General features: G+C 27.6%; 1 protein-coding gene across 7 annotated transcripts; it reads left to right on the top strand.

Moving 5' to 3' along the window:
- The first annotated feature begins 2049 nt into the window (after positions 1-2049).
- LOC107452305 (uncharacterized) lies at positions 2050-12959 on the top strand. Of its 7 annotated transcripts, none has more exons than XM_016068691.3 (3): positions 2051-2207; positions 6609-6669; positions 9676-12959. In XM_016068691.3, the coding sequence occupies exon 3, from the start codon at positions 9694-9696 to the stop codon at positions 10432-10434; it is 741 nt and encodes a 246-aa protein (XP_015924177.2). In that variant the 5' UTR covers positions 2051-2207; positions 6609-6669; positions 9676-9693; the 3' UTR covers positions 10435-12959. The 7 variants fall into 7 exon arrangements, with proteins under 7 accessions (XP_015924174.2, XP_015924177.2, XP_015924175.2 ...); XM_016068692.4 differs by lacking the exon at positions 2051-2207 and adding an exon at positions 2708-2845; XM_016068693.4 differs by lacking the exon at positions 2051-2207 and adding an exon at positions 2801-2835.
- The last annotated feature ends 4022 nt before the right edge of the window (positions 12960-16981 follow it).

Below are 16981 nucleotides of genomic sequence, written 5' to 3'. Positions count from 1 at the left end.
TAATTATTGGGAATTTAATTTGTAAAAAATGTATAACTTTTTTTACGACTTAAATCGCCAATAATTTCAATAATTTATATTTCAAAATTGTTAGCTATTCAGTTTTCGTTTGTAATGTAATAAAAACAAAGAACTAAGAACACTGATTAACATATACATTATTTAATCAAATATTCATATTCCAATGTAGTCAGTATTTGTTTTTTAACTAGAAAAGGAATTAGAAGTAAGAACAGCAAATTTACTATAAAATGAGCAATAATTTAAATGTTTTGGAATTTTTAATGGAGATCACTTATTATTTTTTTTCTTTTCAAAAACATAGACTTTTTTTTAATTAAAATTATGATAATTTATGAAAAAGAAAATCAAAAGTAAATACATTTCATTAACGTTTTCGTATCCTTCTTTCTCTTTCGAACAAAAAAAATCAAATTTAAATTATAAGAGAAATAAATGTTATTTTGTCGTGATTATGAAAACAAAAGAACCTAAAATGTTTTATTTTTATTTTGATATGGTTTAATTCAATTAAATAAATTATGCCTTTTAGCTGTGACTGAGGAAATATAGTTTACATGGTAATTAATTTAGGATTAATCAATTGTTGGAAATTTTTTAAGAATTTATAATATACTCTGAATTTGCAATATTTTAAGCATGAGTTTTACAATAATATAAATAAATATAAACAAGCAGCTTGGGCTAAGCTGAACAAGTGTTGAAGCCAAACAGTTTTAGGTTGATTATAATGAATGCAATTTGTAACTTTTTTAAAGTATTATTTCATGGCATCTTAAGGCTCTATAATTTCAAGATGATTGTGAAAATGCTGTCAGTACTGCGTATAGGTCACCTTTACTTCCCTGTCAAGTTTATTCCCATCGATCTAAAGCTGGATGGGCTTCGAACCGCCACCGGGGATCGAGCTCCAGTTCTTCACAAAGACAGTTCAGTGCCTTAACCACTGAGCCCTCGTGTCTCTGAGTGTTATTTCAATCTTACAAAATGATAATTTAAATTTCAAAAGTAACATAGTAAAGAGCAGAGAAGAATCAACGCACAATCACTTATAATAACTTTTATGTTTAAAATCAATCTAATAATAGAAGAAATAATTATTATTAAATGACCCAAGAAATAAGTGATAGAAATATAAAAAGATAAGATTTGAGTTTATGCAAAGTTATTTATTAGTTATATACAAACTGGTCTTTAGTAAATGCTATTATATGTAAGTGGTTTAACCTTACATCTGCTAATATATGTCCTAAATGTATTACGTGCGAATTATGTAATACACAGCTTTAGGTAAGCAGTATCGATTTGAGTTAGGTGATGAGTGACGTTTGAAATGCTTTTGTGTATAAACTGGAGATATCAAATCACTTTAATTATTTGCATTTAAAACAAATTATTATCTGATGTGTACTTTATCAGCAGATTAAAACGCAAGCAAAGATTAATTAACTACAGCCAGTTTGATGTAATGAGTTGATTCTATGTTAACCTAGGTATTAAAGATACAAAAAAAGCAACATAAAATTGAAAAATAACTCCTAACACATATATATATATATATATATATATATATTGCGAGAGATACATAAGAAGTAAATTGTAATTTTTTTTTAAGAAAAGATATAAAATTTTAAAAGTGATAATAAATTTTGCCGAAAGATGTTTTAAGGTTCTAATAAACATTTTTAAATGTTTTTATTAGATCACATACGCAATTACATTTTAGTAGTGAAAATGTTATATAATTTAAAGATATTTTTTGAATTTTAATTTCTTAAGAGCAACAATTTTCTTATTTTAATCGTTTTAAAATAAACGATCAAAGCTGAAGTCAATTAATTCGTTCATATTAATAATCGAAAAAAACATTATAAAAAAAATATTAATTAATTAAGGTCATTAAAACTTTATTGCACTAAGATTTCATAAGAGAAGTTGGAAATGCTGATTAGATTATCACTTTTTTTACAACGCTTTTCTTTACCAATGAATGAGATTTTTCTCATTTCCTTCCTTATCAAACATATGGATAAATTTTTCCAACGGAAAAATAGGGAAATTCCTTCCTTGACGCGTGTCAACGTTGTGCAATCAGACTAACATTAAGAGCTAAAGCTTGCATGTATTGAATCAGAATTTACAAAACGACGAGATTGCAACGAAGAACTAAACTATGTAATTTACTGGTATGTATCTTGTGTGCTTATTAAGTTGCTCTGTTTTATTTTTTTAATTTCGAATTATATAAATTTAAGCCTGTGTTGTCTGTTGGGATGTTTACAGATAAGCAGTGAGCAAACATCTATCATTTTAACTCAAGCTTCTCACAATATGTAAATTATTTATATCTGAATATAATGTTCATGCCATAGCTATAAATAAGCTTATGTTAGTTTGTGTTCGATAAGCATGTGCTTGTAAATAATGTTGGAATTAGTAGAAATAAATATTTTTTCGCTGCATAATACATAAATATATAACGTAACAGAAAATTTAAAAAAAAATGTTTTTTTTTTCTTCTTTACTTTCGATGAAATCGAGTTTAGTAAAAGTTATATTTTAGAATGTTAACATTCGGCCGAACAATTTAGCCAAGGCTGAATTTAATCGTAACTGTTGGTTACTACGCAGTTTTTCCATATCCGTGATAACAATACAGTCATGTGATGCGTGGATAACAAAAATTTCGAAATCAAAGAGTCATAATATAAATTAATTATTTGCGTGTGTTATAAAACATAAACTCTGAGTTAAATAAAATAAGTGTTTTATCAGAATGTGAAAACTTTTGTGGATTCAGTCCTTATAAAAGAGGTTATATTTGGTAAGTGTGTCAAAGCATCGATGATAATTATGACGGCATATTTTACTTCTTATTTCAGACGAGCATTATTCAGATTTCTTTTCTTTTTTTTTAAATATATATCAGAAATCAAATTCTAGGCTTTTCTTATATTATTTATAAATTTAAAATTAAGCCATTTTCAATCGAGTAATTTAATTAGAAATTTATATTATTGCACTCGGAAATATAACTTATTTATTCATATTAAACTTTTAGTTAAAAATACAATAATTATTATCCGTTTAAGCGCTAGATTAAATTTTAAAATCTTAATATATCATTTAGAATTAAATCTATTAAACTATCTTTTGTATATAACATCTAATTACATTGTCAAATCAAGATTGGCATGTTTAAGAAAACTAAAACACATGTTTGTTTGTTTAGAAAAACTTCATTTATTTAACAAAGTGTATTTTCTTCCATTGTATATATATATATATANACATGGTTTCCAACGCGCTATTAAAAATTGTTATTATTTCATTTCATCTTTTTTCTTTTCATGACAAGTCACGTTTTGTGTATTTAAGAAAAAGAAAATTCCATCTTAAGCTGTTGTTTTTTTTTTTAAATTTTGCTTTGATGCCTTTTGTATTTAAAATTTTCCAGATAACAAATGGTTTTATGTGCATATTTATGATACAAATTACTATATGATATGGATCTTATTGAGCATCCAGTTTCAATACAGAGAATGATCCAATCACTCATTATATTAACCACACCCTTTATGATAATTTTGTTAACTATTTAAATATTATACAGTTAATTTAATTTATTTTTGTTTGTTTCCAGAAACTGAACAATGGATGCTGACCTCTATGATGAGTTTGGAAATTACATCGGACCCCAACTTGATACTGACTCAGAAGAGGAGGAAGAAAGTTATGAGAGACAAGAACCTGATGCTATTGACTATAATGAAGCATGTTTCCATTTACCTTTTTCGAAACATTTATATTTTTAATATTATAGTGCTTTTTATAGAATGAACTGATTACCCTAATTACCTTCTTTAATCATTTATACAAATTCTTTTAATGTATCAATATATTGCTCTTAAGTCTGATTTTAATTCAATAGTAATCTTTAAAGTATTAAAACTTGCTTTTCACCCATAAAAGTTGTAATTTAATTCTCCATATAATAAATATATATATATATATAATAAATGGTATGGTTATAGTAAAAATAGTGTTAATTAACCTGAATTATAAAATTTTGATTACGTTTGAAATATTATTATTTTAAATCCGCCTTTTTTTAAGATTGATGGTTACAATTTTATTATGTTTTCTAAACCAAATTTTATTTTAAATTATGTCTTATTAAAAAATGCTTTATTAAAAATCATTTACTAAGCTGAAAAGTTCATAGATGTCAATCTTTATCAATTGAGAACTCATAAAATTAAATAAGTCAGTGGGCAACACATGCGTTAAACTATTGAAATACACAAAACTATTTGTGGAGATGTGTTAAATATAACTTTAAAAGAGTGGTTTAATTTTAGAAAAGTTCAATATGTTCCATATTCAGTTAAGTAAATCTAAGTTATGTAAAACTTTGACTGCTAGTCAAATACAAATTTAATGTATAAAACCAGTAAAATTTACTCACGAGGATTACAAGTTTGAGTTAGGGAGTGTGGAATTTTTCATGTCAATTAATATGACACGTATGGAAAACTAAACTAAACCATGGAAAATGTCAAAACTCTAAGGAAAGGGATGAGATTGGAAGGATAGTGCAGTTTACAAGCATAAACTAAGTATAAAAGGTGTTCCAAATGAACCACCATTTAGGTTAATTTTTTTAGATCCTAGGTGAAAAAATGTACTCACAATTAAGGGGTAAATATTAAAATATTTAAGTGATGACGAAAGAAGATAGTTATCGAAATCAGCAGAGTAATAGGAAGGTTGAAAATGCATCAAAACCTGATAGTACTTAAAGATAATCCTAATAATCATTATTCAACTCCTTTCTGTATCCTTTTAAACAGATTTTTATGCTTTCAGTGAATGCAATAAAATAAGTTTCAATCCTTTCCTTTCTGCTTCCCTCGCTAGTGATCTGTTAAAATCTGATAGATGTTTTTTGCCACGTTTAAGTACTAATTTTTAATCCGCACCTTTTTAGACAATTTTTGACCAAAATTTTAAAAAATAACTATTAAAAACGTTCTTTATAGAACGCTTGTTATAATTGAAATTAACCATATTAAAAATATATATTGCAGTATAATATAATTACTATTTCCCTTTCAGTTGAGTGCATTGTTTAAAAAATTAGTTAAATATTAATTACAATTAGCAGTTTTATTAATTTAGTAAATGTTTTAAATAGATATAAATTTTTAAACTGAAGGAAATCTTTAAACGGAGAGTATATTGCTAATATTTTTTGTCTCTTGCACTCTTGCAATTCACTAAACATTAATATTCTAACATAGAAAGTAAAATTAATTGCTCTTTAATTCCACTTTAAATAATCAATAATAGTAAGTTAAATAGGTTTAGAGGGAAGATGTTTTTTATGAAATCAAAAGTTAGCTTGTTAAACTTTAAAATAGGAATTGTGGTAAATTTATGTGCAGAAATTTTTAGTTTATATAAGTAAGATTTTTCTAAATTCAATATATAAATTTTCTGAAATAAATAAATGTTTTTAAATTTATTCTTGAAAGAAGATACAGAATTGTTTCTTATAAAACTTTTTTATAGAATATATTTTTATGGAAATCGAGTTTAAAGTTGATACTTTTATACTTTAATTACAGAATACAATAATAATGCCATAAATGTAAATGTTTAATGTCATAAATGTTACAATTTTAATGCAGGCAATAAAATTCTAAAATATTTACACAGTTACAATAACGATATATCTTTGTTGCTTTATAGGGATTATGGACAATTTTATCCATTCTATGATTGATATCATTGAAAATTAATGCACACAAAAAATTTTGAAAATCCAGGTTATAGAATGGATATTAATACAACTCTGGGAGAAGAATTCTGCATAATAAATATAAAAATTATATTCCGTCTATTGAAAAAAAAATTGTTTTATTCTTTCAATGTTGAAATAAATTAAACCTTGAGTTAAGGTGAGAAATTAAAATACATTTTATGGGCGGAAATAGTTTATTCAATTTGCTGATAGTCAGACAATGATTCCATACATTTGAGGTAACGCCACTGATAAAAAACTTAGCTTTTCTCAGTCAGCTCTATTAAACGTGATGACATCCTTAATCTCTTTGTGGTTATAAAGTTCACCTTTATTGACTGTTTGCCCTGATTGCAGATATCTATTGGCAAATCAGTAACTACGTTTTAAAAATAATCTTTCTTTATTGTTTTTTAAAGGAAATTATCTTATCATATTTTCCCTATAGCATTCATTTGCATTCGTTACATGATTTTAAAAAAAACCACAAGCATATTAAGTGGGCATGTTGTGATCTCGTTCTTGTACTTTGTAGTCAGTGCTAACATTACTTTTACATCACTTTGAGATACCGTTCTTATCTACAAATTTAAAAGAAGTTAAAATTTCAGGGGATGGCACTAAATTGAAAAAAGCTGCTATAACTTGCTTTAATCGATTATCATCGAACATTACTTACATTTAAAAAAAATCTGAATAGTGAGTTGCAATCGTAATTTTTTCAACATCATCCCATCAAAAGTTTTTATACTTAATTAATAATAATACACTTAACTTTTAGGTCAATCTTCTTGTCGTGTTGTAGAAATTTGAAGCCCACAAATGGAGTTGGTATTAATACGGTAGTAATATGCACTCTTTAATATTGTTCATTTTTATGCAGTTTAAGCCAGGGTTGTCTTGTTTAAACCTATGTGGTTTAAACTTAAGTTTCAACCGGATGGTTTATAATTTTTTTTTATTTTATCACTTTGACTTCACATTTGCTGAAGGACTTTATTTTATATATTTATACCTGAATTGCAGTTTTTTAGGTGAAAAATCTCTGTTTATTTGTTTATATTGAAAAATAATTTTCCCTTAATTTTTATTCTTTAACATGAAGTATTGCTGACTTACACAGGTTATTATATCAAACATTTCAATGTTGTTATTATTGATTACATATCCATACATGTTCTGTGCATTTATGTCCCTAGTCATAATTTTTGGCATTCAATGTGATTTTTAATGATTATTAAAATTGAAAATGTTATTAATTTTATTGAAAAAATTATCAAACGCATTTCTTTCCTTTATTTTGTATAAAGAAAAGTATTTCAAATTCTAAAAATATCATTTAATTTATATTCAAAACCCTGCCAGCATAATTTATATTCAAAACCCTGAAACCATTCCTAAAAAAGTTTATAACAAAATTAATAAGCTTTCTGAAAATAATAATCATTTAAAATGGAATATTAAAAATAGTATTCACGTTTTAAATACACTAAAAACTTTAAATAATGTTCATCCAATTCACTGTTTTGATTTCGAAATTTTATATACTTCCCTTCCAACAAGTAAAATTCATGATGACCTTGTTCAAATTTATAGCATGTTTAATCTCAGTTATATTATTAATGAAGGTAACTGGAATTTTGTAGTACATATTTACCTCAGCAACAATTTTATACTTTTTAATGACCACCTTTTTCAGCAAATTAATGATATTCCCATGGGTAATAATTTTAGTACTAACATCTGCAATATTTTTCTTTTTCAACAAGAATATAGGTTTGTAAAATCATACGTTAATCTTCCAATTAGTTCCTTCTTTCTCAGATTCATTGATGATCTATTAGTTATTAATTTTAATGATTTCGATATTTTAGCAAAGCATATTTATTGAAATGAATTAATTCTTAATAAAACAAATAATTTTTCAGCAAATTTTAAGTTGTTAAGCTCTCAATATTAATGAAAATAAAAAAAAATAATAATTTTAACTTCTTGACAAAAGAATGATTTTAACTTTCCAATTAAAAAATACATTGATTTTAACTCTAACTTAGCCAATAAGGTTTTTTCTAATATTACTACCAATCAAATTCATAGATTTTGCGGAAATAAATCTAACTCAAGTAAGTGTAAAACAATACAGAAATCTAATAAATCGCTAGTGAAGTAAGTAAGACTAAATGAATCAAAACATGTTTTATGGCTGAGGGAAAACTAGAAATTAAAAGGAGTTCTTTTTTTTTTTTTTTTTTTTTTCNTTTTTTTTTTTTTTTTTTTTTTTTTTTTTTTTAATCATCCAAGTTTCTTTTAGCAATGAAACTGCTTTGATGCTTTCATTTCCGCGTCTTCTCACTAAATATAACACATCGGCTGATAAGTTTCCGGTCTGACATACAGATGGCGTCCTAAATGCAGAATTAATATTTTGCTTAGCAAGTCCTAACCCTCAAATAAAAGGTGTCAAAATTTTATAACGATCTGTAGATAGATTTTAAAGTTACAGTGATTTTAATCTTTGGCCTCGAAATAGGCGTTTGTTTCGGCAATCACTTCCTCATTCATGCTAAATCTCTTACCCGCGAGCATTTTTTTTCAAGTCTGAAAACAAGTAGAAGTCACTAGGAGCCAAATCTGGTGAATAGGGTGGGTGCGGATGAATAGGGAGTGACTGACACAACGTCAAACAGCTCTTGGAATCGTCAATTCGTTGTCGATTTTGGTCAACTGTTAAGCACACGCGGTAACCACTTCGAAAACAGCTTTCTCATAAACAAATGTTCGTGCAAAATAAAGCCTACACGCTATTGTGATATATTTGGAATATCAGCTATGTCAGGCAACTTCACTTTGCGGTTTTCTATAACAATTTTGTGGATTTTTATTTTGTTTTCTGGATTAACCACATCTTTGAGGCGTCCAGAGCGTGGCGCATCTTCAACAGTTGTAAGACGACATTAAAATCAGCAAACCAGTCAATAATGGTCGATTTTCCTGGTGAAGAACCCGGATAACACTTATGCGAGTCAAGCTTTAGTTTCTACCGTGTTTTTTTTTCTCATTAAATAACAATGTTTAATAAGAACACGAAATTCTTTTTATCCATTGTTTCAATAATATAAATTGGTGTTCGATTAAAATCACTATAACTTTAAAATCAATCTATAGATCGTTATAAAGTTTTGACACCTTTTATTTGAAGGTTAGGACTTGCTAAGCAAAATACTAATTCTGCTTTAGGACGCCATCTGTATGTCAGACCGGAAACTTATCAGCCGATGTGTTATTTTCATACCGTTTTTGTTTATTACTCAATGGAGAATTTGTTTTCAATCTCTAATATATAGCTTTTTTATTTCATTTTGACAAAGATTTTAAAAATGTATATTAAGAGTGTGGATTTCAAAACACTCTGTGTATCAAAATAATTCCCAAAGAATCAACTGGTCAATAAGTAGACATATTTTTTTTAATGGAATAATTTTTACAAAAAATAATAATGTCAGTCCCCTTTGTTTGTTCTTTCAAAAAGGAACAAGATTACTTTTTTATTATTTACTGTATCCAATGCCATTTTATATAAGTAAAATCGGCACTATTTTTGAAACTTTTAATCACTATCTTGATAAAGTGAGCTAAATAGGCACTGTTTTCGAAATTTTTAATCACTATCTTTATAAAATGAGATAAATCCTACTATTTCTGAAGAATTTCAAAAAAAAGCTGGTAAAAATTTTATTAATACCTTTTTTTTAACCAAATAAAGATTGCTTCCATGTAATAAATAATTAACGTTTTATCCGCACTCTATATCACTTTAAAATTTTAATTGTGTTTTATTTTTCTTACAGATCTATATCTTCTCTAATATGGAAACCCAAACAGATTTATTGAAAAGTTTGGAAATTGTACAAAAAGACGTTTACTACAAGAAGGTCTTCAGAGATTTATATAATCGTATAAACCTCTTAAAATGCACCAACGGTTATGTTACAAAAGGTTTGCCTGATCTAGACGAAAACTTCATAAACCAACAAAGCATTTTCGACTTTGTACATTTCTTAAAAATTGAACAATGGAATCAAATATATGAATATTTACAATCTAAAAAATGCCAGCCTGAAAATGTCTCACATTTATTAGTTCCATTGAAACAGCTGATTGAAGAATATAGTAATATTACTAAGTTTCCTTCAGACGATGCTAAGGCAGAGTTAGTTCTTGACACAATCTTCGAAATAGGCAAAAAGTGCAAAGACTTCACATTGGAAGAGAAAAGAGAAATTGCAGAATCGATGGTCCACTGCCTTCAACCGATCAAGACCTACATTGAAACCATTTCCAGCTTGTACCGAACGAGGTTAGACTGCTACATACTTCAAAGAAGGTCAGCCTTACAGTTCCTAGTAGAAGACTATGCTCAATTTCCCGTGGGAGACACAATTTTATTGATAGAGTTAGAGAAAGCCAACGTGAAAGAGAGTATTGAAATACTTGATGATATAATCGAAGACTATAGAGATATATCAGATTCAAGTGATTGTGAGAGTGATTATGAAAGTGCTGGTGCATCTCGAATGCCTCATTCTCATTCGTGGTGGTCTAAATAGCTATTAATTGCTTTAAAAATGAACATTAACAACTCACCATTCATTATTACATTGGAACGTGTTTTTCAAAATGTCACTATATCCAATTCCGCAAAGATTATAATTAGAACATTATTTTCAAATCTATCAAGTAATGGTAATGATGAAAAATATCTAACAAAGAATTGCAAATGTTTCAAAACAGATATTTATTATATAACAAAATTTGCTGTAGAGATAATTTCTAGAAACGTATCATTATTAATGGCTCGACTTACATTTTATGACTTTGTAAACCTGATGAAATTTATAAATGAATTCATAAGATGTGAAAAGATTAATTTTCCTGAACTCACTATTAATAATCTGTTCTCCGAGGATACCTGTGAAAAAATTTATGAAGAATTTATGAAGATAGCAAAAGATATTGAAAGTATAAATCAAAATAATCAAATTTATCCTGACTTCCAAAGCATATTTTTTTCCATTTATCATTTTTTTGCGCATAAAAAAACTCCTTTTGCACGTTCTCCGAATTATGAAATGTCTGTTAATGACTATTATGACTTAATTAGGCAACTTTTGTTTGACATTAAAGGCACTCAAGAATTCCTAGATTTTGAGAATTCTCCGAACAACTTTAAAGTTTTTAAATTTGAAAGATATCTAGATAAATTTCAAAGGCGAGTTAGGATTGTCCTTAAGCAGCGAAACAACGGAATCGAATTATCATCTTGCTATATCGTTTCTACAAAATATTCGGGCGATAAAGATGGGGATACATACATTCATGATACTCTAGTCCAGTCAACAAATCCTATAAAGTAGTAGAGCTAAATTTATTTTCTCAGTTTGGTCATTTGAAATGAAAATGTAGTTTTTATAATTTGTTTTAACTAAGCAGAATTGCAGAACTTTTAGGAACATTTAAATGTTAAGAGAAAGCTAATTGAAACAGCAATTAGTTCAACATATATTTCTCCAACCAGGTTCTCATTCTCCCTCAATGTTGTAGAGAAATCTTTAATTCTAACTGTGACAAGAATTTGTGGGGGAAAATTTCTTATTCCTTTTATTTTATCTCTGTTTTAAAATAATCATTGCGAAAAGAAATATAATTGACTTCTAAGTCAAACGAAGAGGAATATTTTGGTTAAAGAGTATATTGTATATAAATGTATATACATGTTTCTATATATATCAGATTGAAGGATATTTAAAATTGGATTGTTTTAGCATGCTGGCAGCATTCCTAGCAATCGAATTATAAATATCTGTCGACTGCAAAAGTATTTCTCCAAAAATGGTCATTTGAATAAACTAACAGGATGATGCTAATCTCAAAATTGAGATTCGTTAACCAATTCCTTTTTGATTTAATTGCATATAGAAATTTTTTTGCTCTTTTTTTGTTTTGTTTCCAATCTGAAATATAAATTTTATGGAAAGCCTTCTACTTTATTCAAAAAGAACTTCAGCTATAGAACTATCTTTTTCACTAATCCTGGTCTCATATAAAATTTAAAATTTCACCACAACTAAAGACGTAGCTTCATTCGATAATAAAAAGTACACTTAAGATATTTGATGCTTGGTAAATCAGAAGCAACTGAAGACTTATGTATTTCAATTTTTTATGATATATTTATGTATGTAAGAATAGAATATTATGTCAACTTTTATTGTTTTATAATACTGGAAACAATGCATTTTTTTTCTATTTTATCCTCTCTTTCTAAAAAATGAATAAAATAAATAATATTGGCAATTGCATAATTCAACTGATAACTCTGACAAGAAAAAAGACAGTGACTGCTTTTTTTAGACATTAAAGCTCAAAAAATGGTGGTTTTCCAATTCTTGCACTTCTATCTTCCATACGCTCATTATAATTTAATTTATGATTTAATGAGTAAAGATTTTACACAAAAAAAATTTTAATCAAAATTTTAACTTCACTTAAAAGCATTTTTAGCGTGATGGAAGAAAATTAAAAGATATTAAAAACTATAAAACGTGATATGAACTAGCATTCGCACTTTTTTCAATTCGTTCAAAGATTAGCGAACAAATATCAATTTTGTTCGCTAATCTTTGTTCAAGAATAGGCAAAATTTGGCTGCATAGAAATTTCACTTTTCTAAATGAATTAAACTATTTTAATTATTCACCCTTCTAGTCTGGAACGCAATTGGTTCGAACTGAAAGAAAACAATATTAAATGAATTTTCTTTAATAAATCCTTTAAAAGTGAAAATTTTTGACAATTTTAGCAATTCTTAACATGTTGGTGCCATAATTTTATGATAATGAATACAATTGTTATAATCTCTGAATATGTATGTTTGATATGTGCCAGGCTGAACTAGATCAGTAACTTAATCATATGTTTTTCGTAAATGTGTTCAATCATCTTTACTTAAATGTTTTCTGTTTCATATTTTTTGTGTACTGTGATCTGTTTTGTATGTTTTTGCAGTAAATAAATATTTCATTATTATGAAAACGTGTATTTCTCTAACTTGAAATAAATACTTTTGATTACAGATATTGAAATTAATGTCTGAGTACTTTTCGATCGAATGCTTCATTTTAACACGCTCGATCATTCTAACCATTTAAATATTTTTAGTTATTTTAAATCTTTAAATTGCATTTTTACCATTGGAATAGTATAAGCTATTATATTACTTTGCGTAGGTTTTTTTTATTCAATTGAAGGACGATGCTTATAGCTTATAGCTCAAATTTAATACGAGATTCCCCTGTAAAAGTAGTTGTTTGTTTCTTTTAAACAGTAAAAAATGAATTACGCTTAAAAGTACCAGTTCTCAAGGTGTCAGTCATTTATACCGTAACTTATTAAACTAATTTATAAAATGGTTTTAAAATGTGCATTTTAAAAAATAAATGAAACTCATTGAGAAGTGAATAAAAATTTTCCCCGTTTACTAATTCTAAATTGGTAACTAAATATTTTTATTATAAAATGTTGCATAAAAGTTCAGCTTTTAGTGTAATGAACGAACAACACTTGTAATTTTAAGCATTTACTTTGCATAGTAATTAAAATGTGAAAGAGTATAATATTAAAGGGGATGATAAATAAATATTTTTGGTGAATACTTAATATGAAATAAGAAGGGAAAAAATAAGAAAATAAATTAACAAAGTTATAATGCATAATGCAAGTCAAAATAAATGCACAAAAAAGTGAGACAATAATCTTTTCTGATATATAGAGATATGTGAAATAATATTTAACAAACGTCTCAAAACATTAAATAAAGAAACTGAAGCGGTAAGATTTTATCCCAGGAAACTGAAGAGGGTAAGATATTCCTTGATTCAAATGATAAATAACAGTCGACATGCTTCAAGCTCTCAAAAATTGGTGCCAAAATAAAGGTGAGAAGCAAAACTGGAAAAACCAGAGGAACCGAAAGGCAGAAAAAAGTTGAAAAATAGAACAAAAAAACCTACAGTTGCCGAAAGGGGAAAAAATGAGGTAAAATGCATTTCCACGCGCTATGGAGAGGTAGTGAAGAACAAATGTTATTAAGGAAATAAGCATTCTCATGAATAAAACAACATTCCGGGACATAAAAATTAGCTGATGTGACTGTGGTGGGAATGATTTTTGCCTATTATTCCGATAGTTCTTCATTACCTCTCCATAGAGTATGGAAATGCGCTTACCCCACTTGGTAAAGGGAAGTTTTTTGCTCTGTGTTTGTTCTTCGTTTTAATATGTCGGCTCCTGAGGTTCTTGTTTTGCTTCACATCTTTCTTTTTCGTTGGCAGCTTTACGTTTTCTATTTCAAATCATTTTTATTTATTCTCGTTCACGTCTGGCAAGTCTTGAAAATGGGTGCCTAGTTTTGAGCGCTTAAAACATATTATTATTATTTTCTTTTTGCATATTTTTAAAATGAATAAAGGTTTTAATTAAGTAAACATATCAATAGTGAATAAACCAATACCACTGTTTGTATATTGCAGTTTTGGCATAATTTTTAGCATGAAAAAGTAAAAATTACAAATTATAACACACCTTTGACCCTTATAAATACATGCCTTTATTTTTTACAATAATTACAGGTAATTCTAAACACCAATACACTGTTAAACTATACATTTTAATTACTCTAAAATTAATTTTTTATATTCTTCAAAACACGTATGTATTTATCTCTAAAATAAACTATTACTTCTAAACTGCAATATGTATCATATAAGCTAAATAATGTAAGTTTTGTGACAAAAAAAAACTTGTCATTTCCCTTTCTAATAAACAAGACTTATTTGACATCCAATAAAAGTTTAGTCCCCAAAACATTGATAAAAATGACCTGAAGTCAAATCAGGATCTCAATTTAAGATATAAAGTTTAAATATTAACTTCAAATTTCAGTTTCTGTTTTTATTGAAAAGAGTAAAGAAAAACGTCTATATATTGAGAAGCGAGCATTTTCTTTTTATTTCGATCAAAATAAGTATTTGATGAAGTAGCTTTTAGTATATCATTATTAAAAAAAAAACTATCTGTTTTTATCAATATATTTTACTCACTTTTGTGTGTTTTAGCTAAAAGTTTCCTCCACTTTTTCTTTCCTATAGTAAAAATTATGTAAAAATGTTTTTCTTCATAAATAACTATAAAATGTAATATTTAGTTGTCCTTATTTTGCTGAAACAACTTGAAACTTCCTTTAAACTGAAATAATATTTAAAAGTTAAGGGTTTTATTATAAAAATATGTTAAGTATTTAATTGTTTTAAAATCAGAAGTTTCGAAATATGAGTAGTAATCAAATACGTGCAAATGATTCAGATATTCAGAAGTATTTTTACAGAAACGATTTGCATTCTAAATTGACCAACATTCAGCTTTAAAATACAGAAATATATCGTCATTTCATTGGATAGAATAAAACATTTTTAATGAATGTCAGTCGTAACCTTTTACAAAAGAAATAACGCAAAATTCTACAAAAACTAATTCACCATTTTATTATTCTTTTTCCATCCATTGTTCAAAAAAAACCAAAACAAAAAAAATGATCATATCTATAATATCAAGCTTTTAGCTCGCAACATCAGAAAATGCGTGTTATTACATCACGTGACCCTGACAATGAATAAACAATAAAATTGAGATTAAATATATATGTATTAATGTTGTTTATTTTCATTAAAAAATCTATACTCTTTTTATTATATGATTAGTACAAAAACAAACATTACAAAATAAAGAACTTTCCTCCTATAATTGATTTGATATCGTGATTTTGTTTTGGATTGTAGATCCAAAAAAAGTCAAACTCGTGTAAATTTGTTATAAAATTTTTATTGATACATTTCGTTTTAGTACAAATTCGCACACTAGACAACACTAAAACCAAAACACTCTTTTTATTCATTATCGAAATAAATAACGATATTAAATTAAACTCAATGTATACAATCAAAATACTTTCAGCATGAAGATAAAAAATGAATTTTATTTGAGACTTGAAATTTTGCAATTCATTTTTTAAATTGATGCAAGTTTGTCACCCCATTTTGCATCATTTTAAAAAATTTTGCGAAAAATGATCTCAGTACTTTACACACACTCTCAAATTATAATGCACAACCTCTCAAATAATGTAAGAAAATAAAACCTTTTCATAATTCTTCAAAATCGATTTATAGATTGCGAAGACAAAAGGAAATTAAATAATTGAAACTTACTTATATGTCTGGGGAGGGTTTTTCTTATTTTATTTTATAATAGGAGTTGAACAGTAGATCCAATTCTAAATTTATGATAAATGTTCAACTCTGTAGCTTTGTAATTTTAAACTCAACCCAGAAGACAAATGAACTCCAGGATCAAGCATCGGAGCAAATTAGCGGAGGACTTTTTGATGGAGCTAGTCGGCACATGCAGAGGAAAACCACGAAAACCTCCCCCGGTTAGCCCGGTGACAAGGAGATTTTATCCCATGATCCATATGCCAACTCTCATATTTTACGTTAGCACTGTGGTTGTTTCGTGCCTGGAGCGAAATTCGTATCAACCAGCCCCAGGTGGGATTCGAACCTGGGTGACCTCATTGGGAGGCGAGCTATATGCCTTGACCCCTGAGTTGTGAAACCCTTGTACAGACAATTGGCTGTGGCTGAAGTGCACTGTATAACAAAAAAATCGTTGCACCAAGAAGGAGTTGTCCGATTGAAACGAAAATAGGTGGATAGGAAGGCAATGTACAGAATATGATTAAAATTTCAGAACAATTGAATAATTTATTGCAGAGTTACAGTAACAAGTTCAATAAGGTGTTGACCCGCCTCTAGCCTGGATGCAAGCTGCCACACGGCGTAGCATAGACCGATAAAGCTCTTGAATGGTCTCTTGCGGTATTTCCTGCCAAATTCGATTCAATTGTCGAACGAGGTCATCAACATTCCGTGCCAGATGCAAACACCTTCCCATCATATCCCAGACATGCTCGATGGGAGAGAGATTTGGTGATCTGGCAAGCCAAGGAAGAGTTTGACAAGCTTGCAGACAGTTCATAGC

This window comes from Parasteatoda tepidariorum, chromosome 3 (assembly GCF_043381705.1).
Source record: "Parasteatoda tepidariorum isolate YZ-2023 chromosome 3, CAS_Ptep_4.0, whole genome shotgun sequence".
NCBI lineage: Eukaryota > Metazoa > Arthropoda > Arachnida > Araneae > Theridiidae > Parasteatoda > Parasteatoda tepidariorum.
Note: the sequence above shows the minus strand (reverse complement) of the source record. Positions and strands in the feature narration are given on the sequence as shown.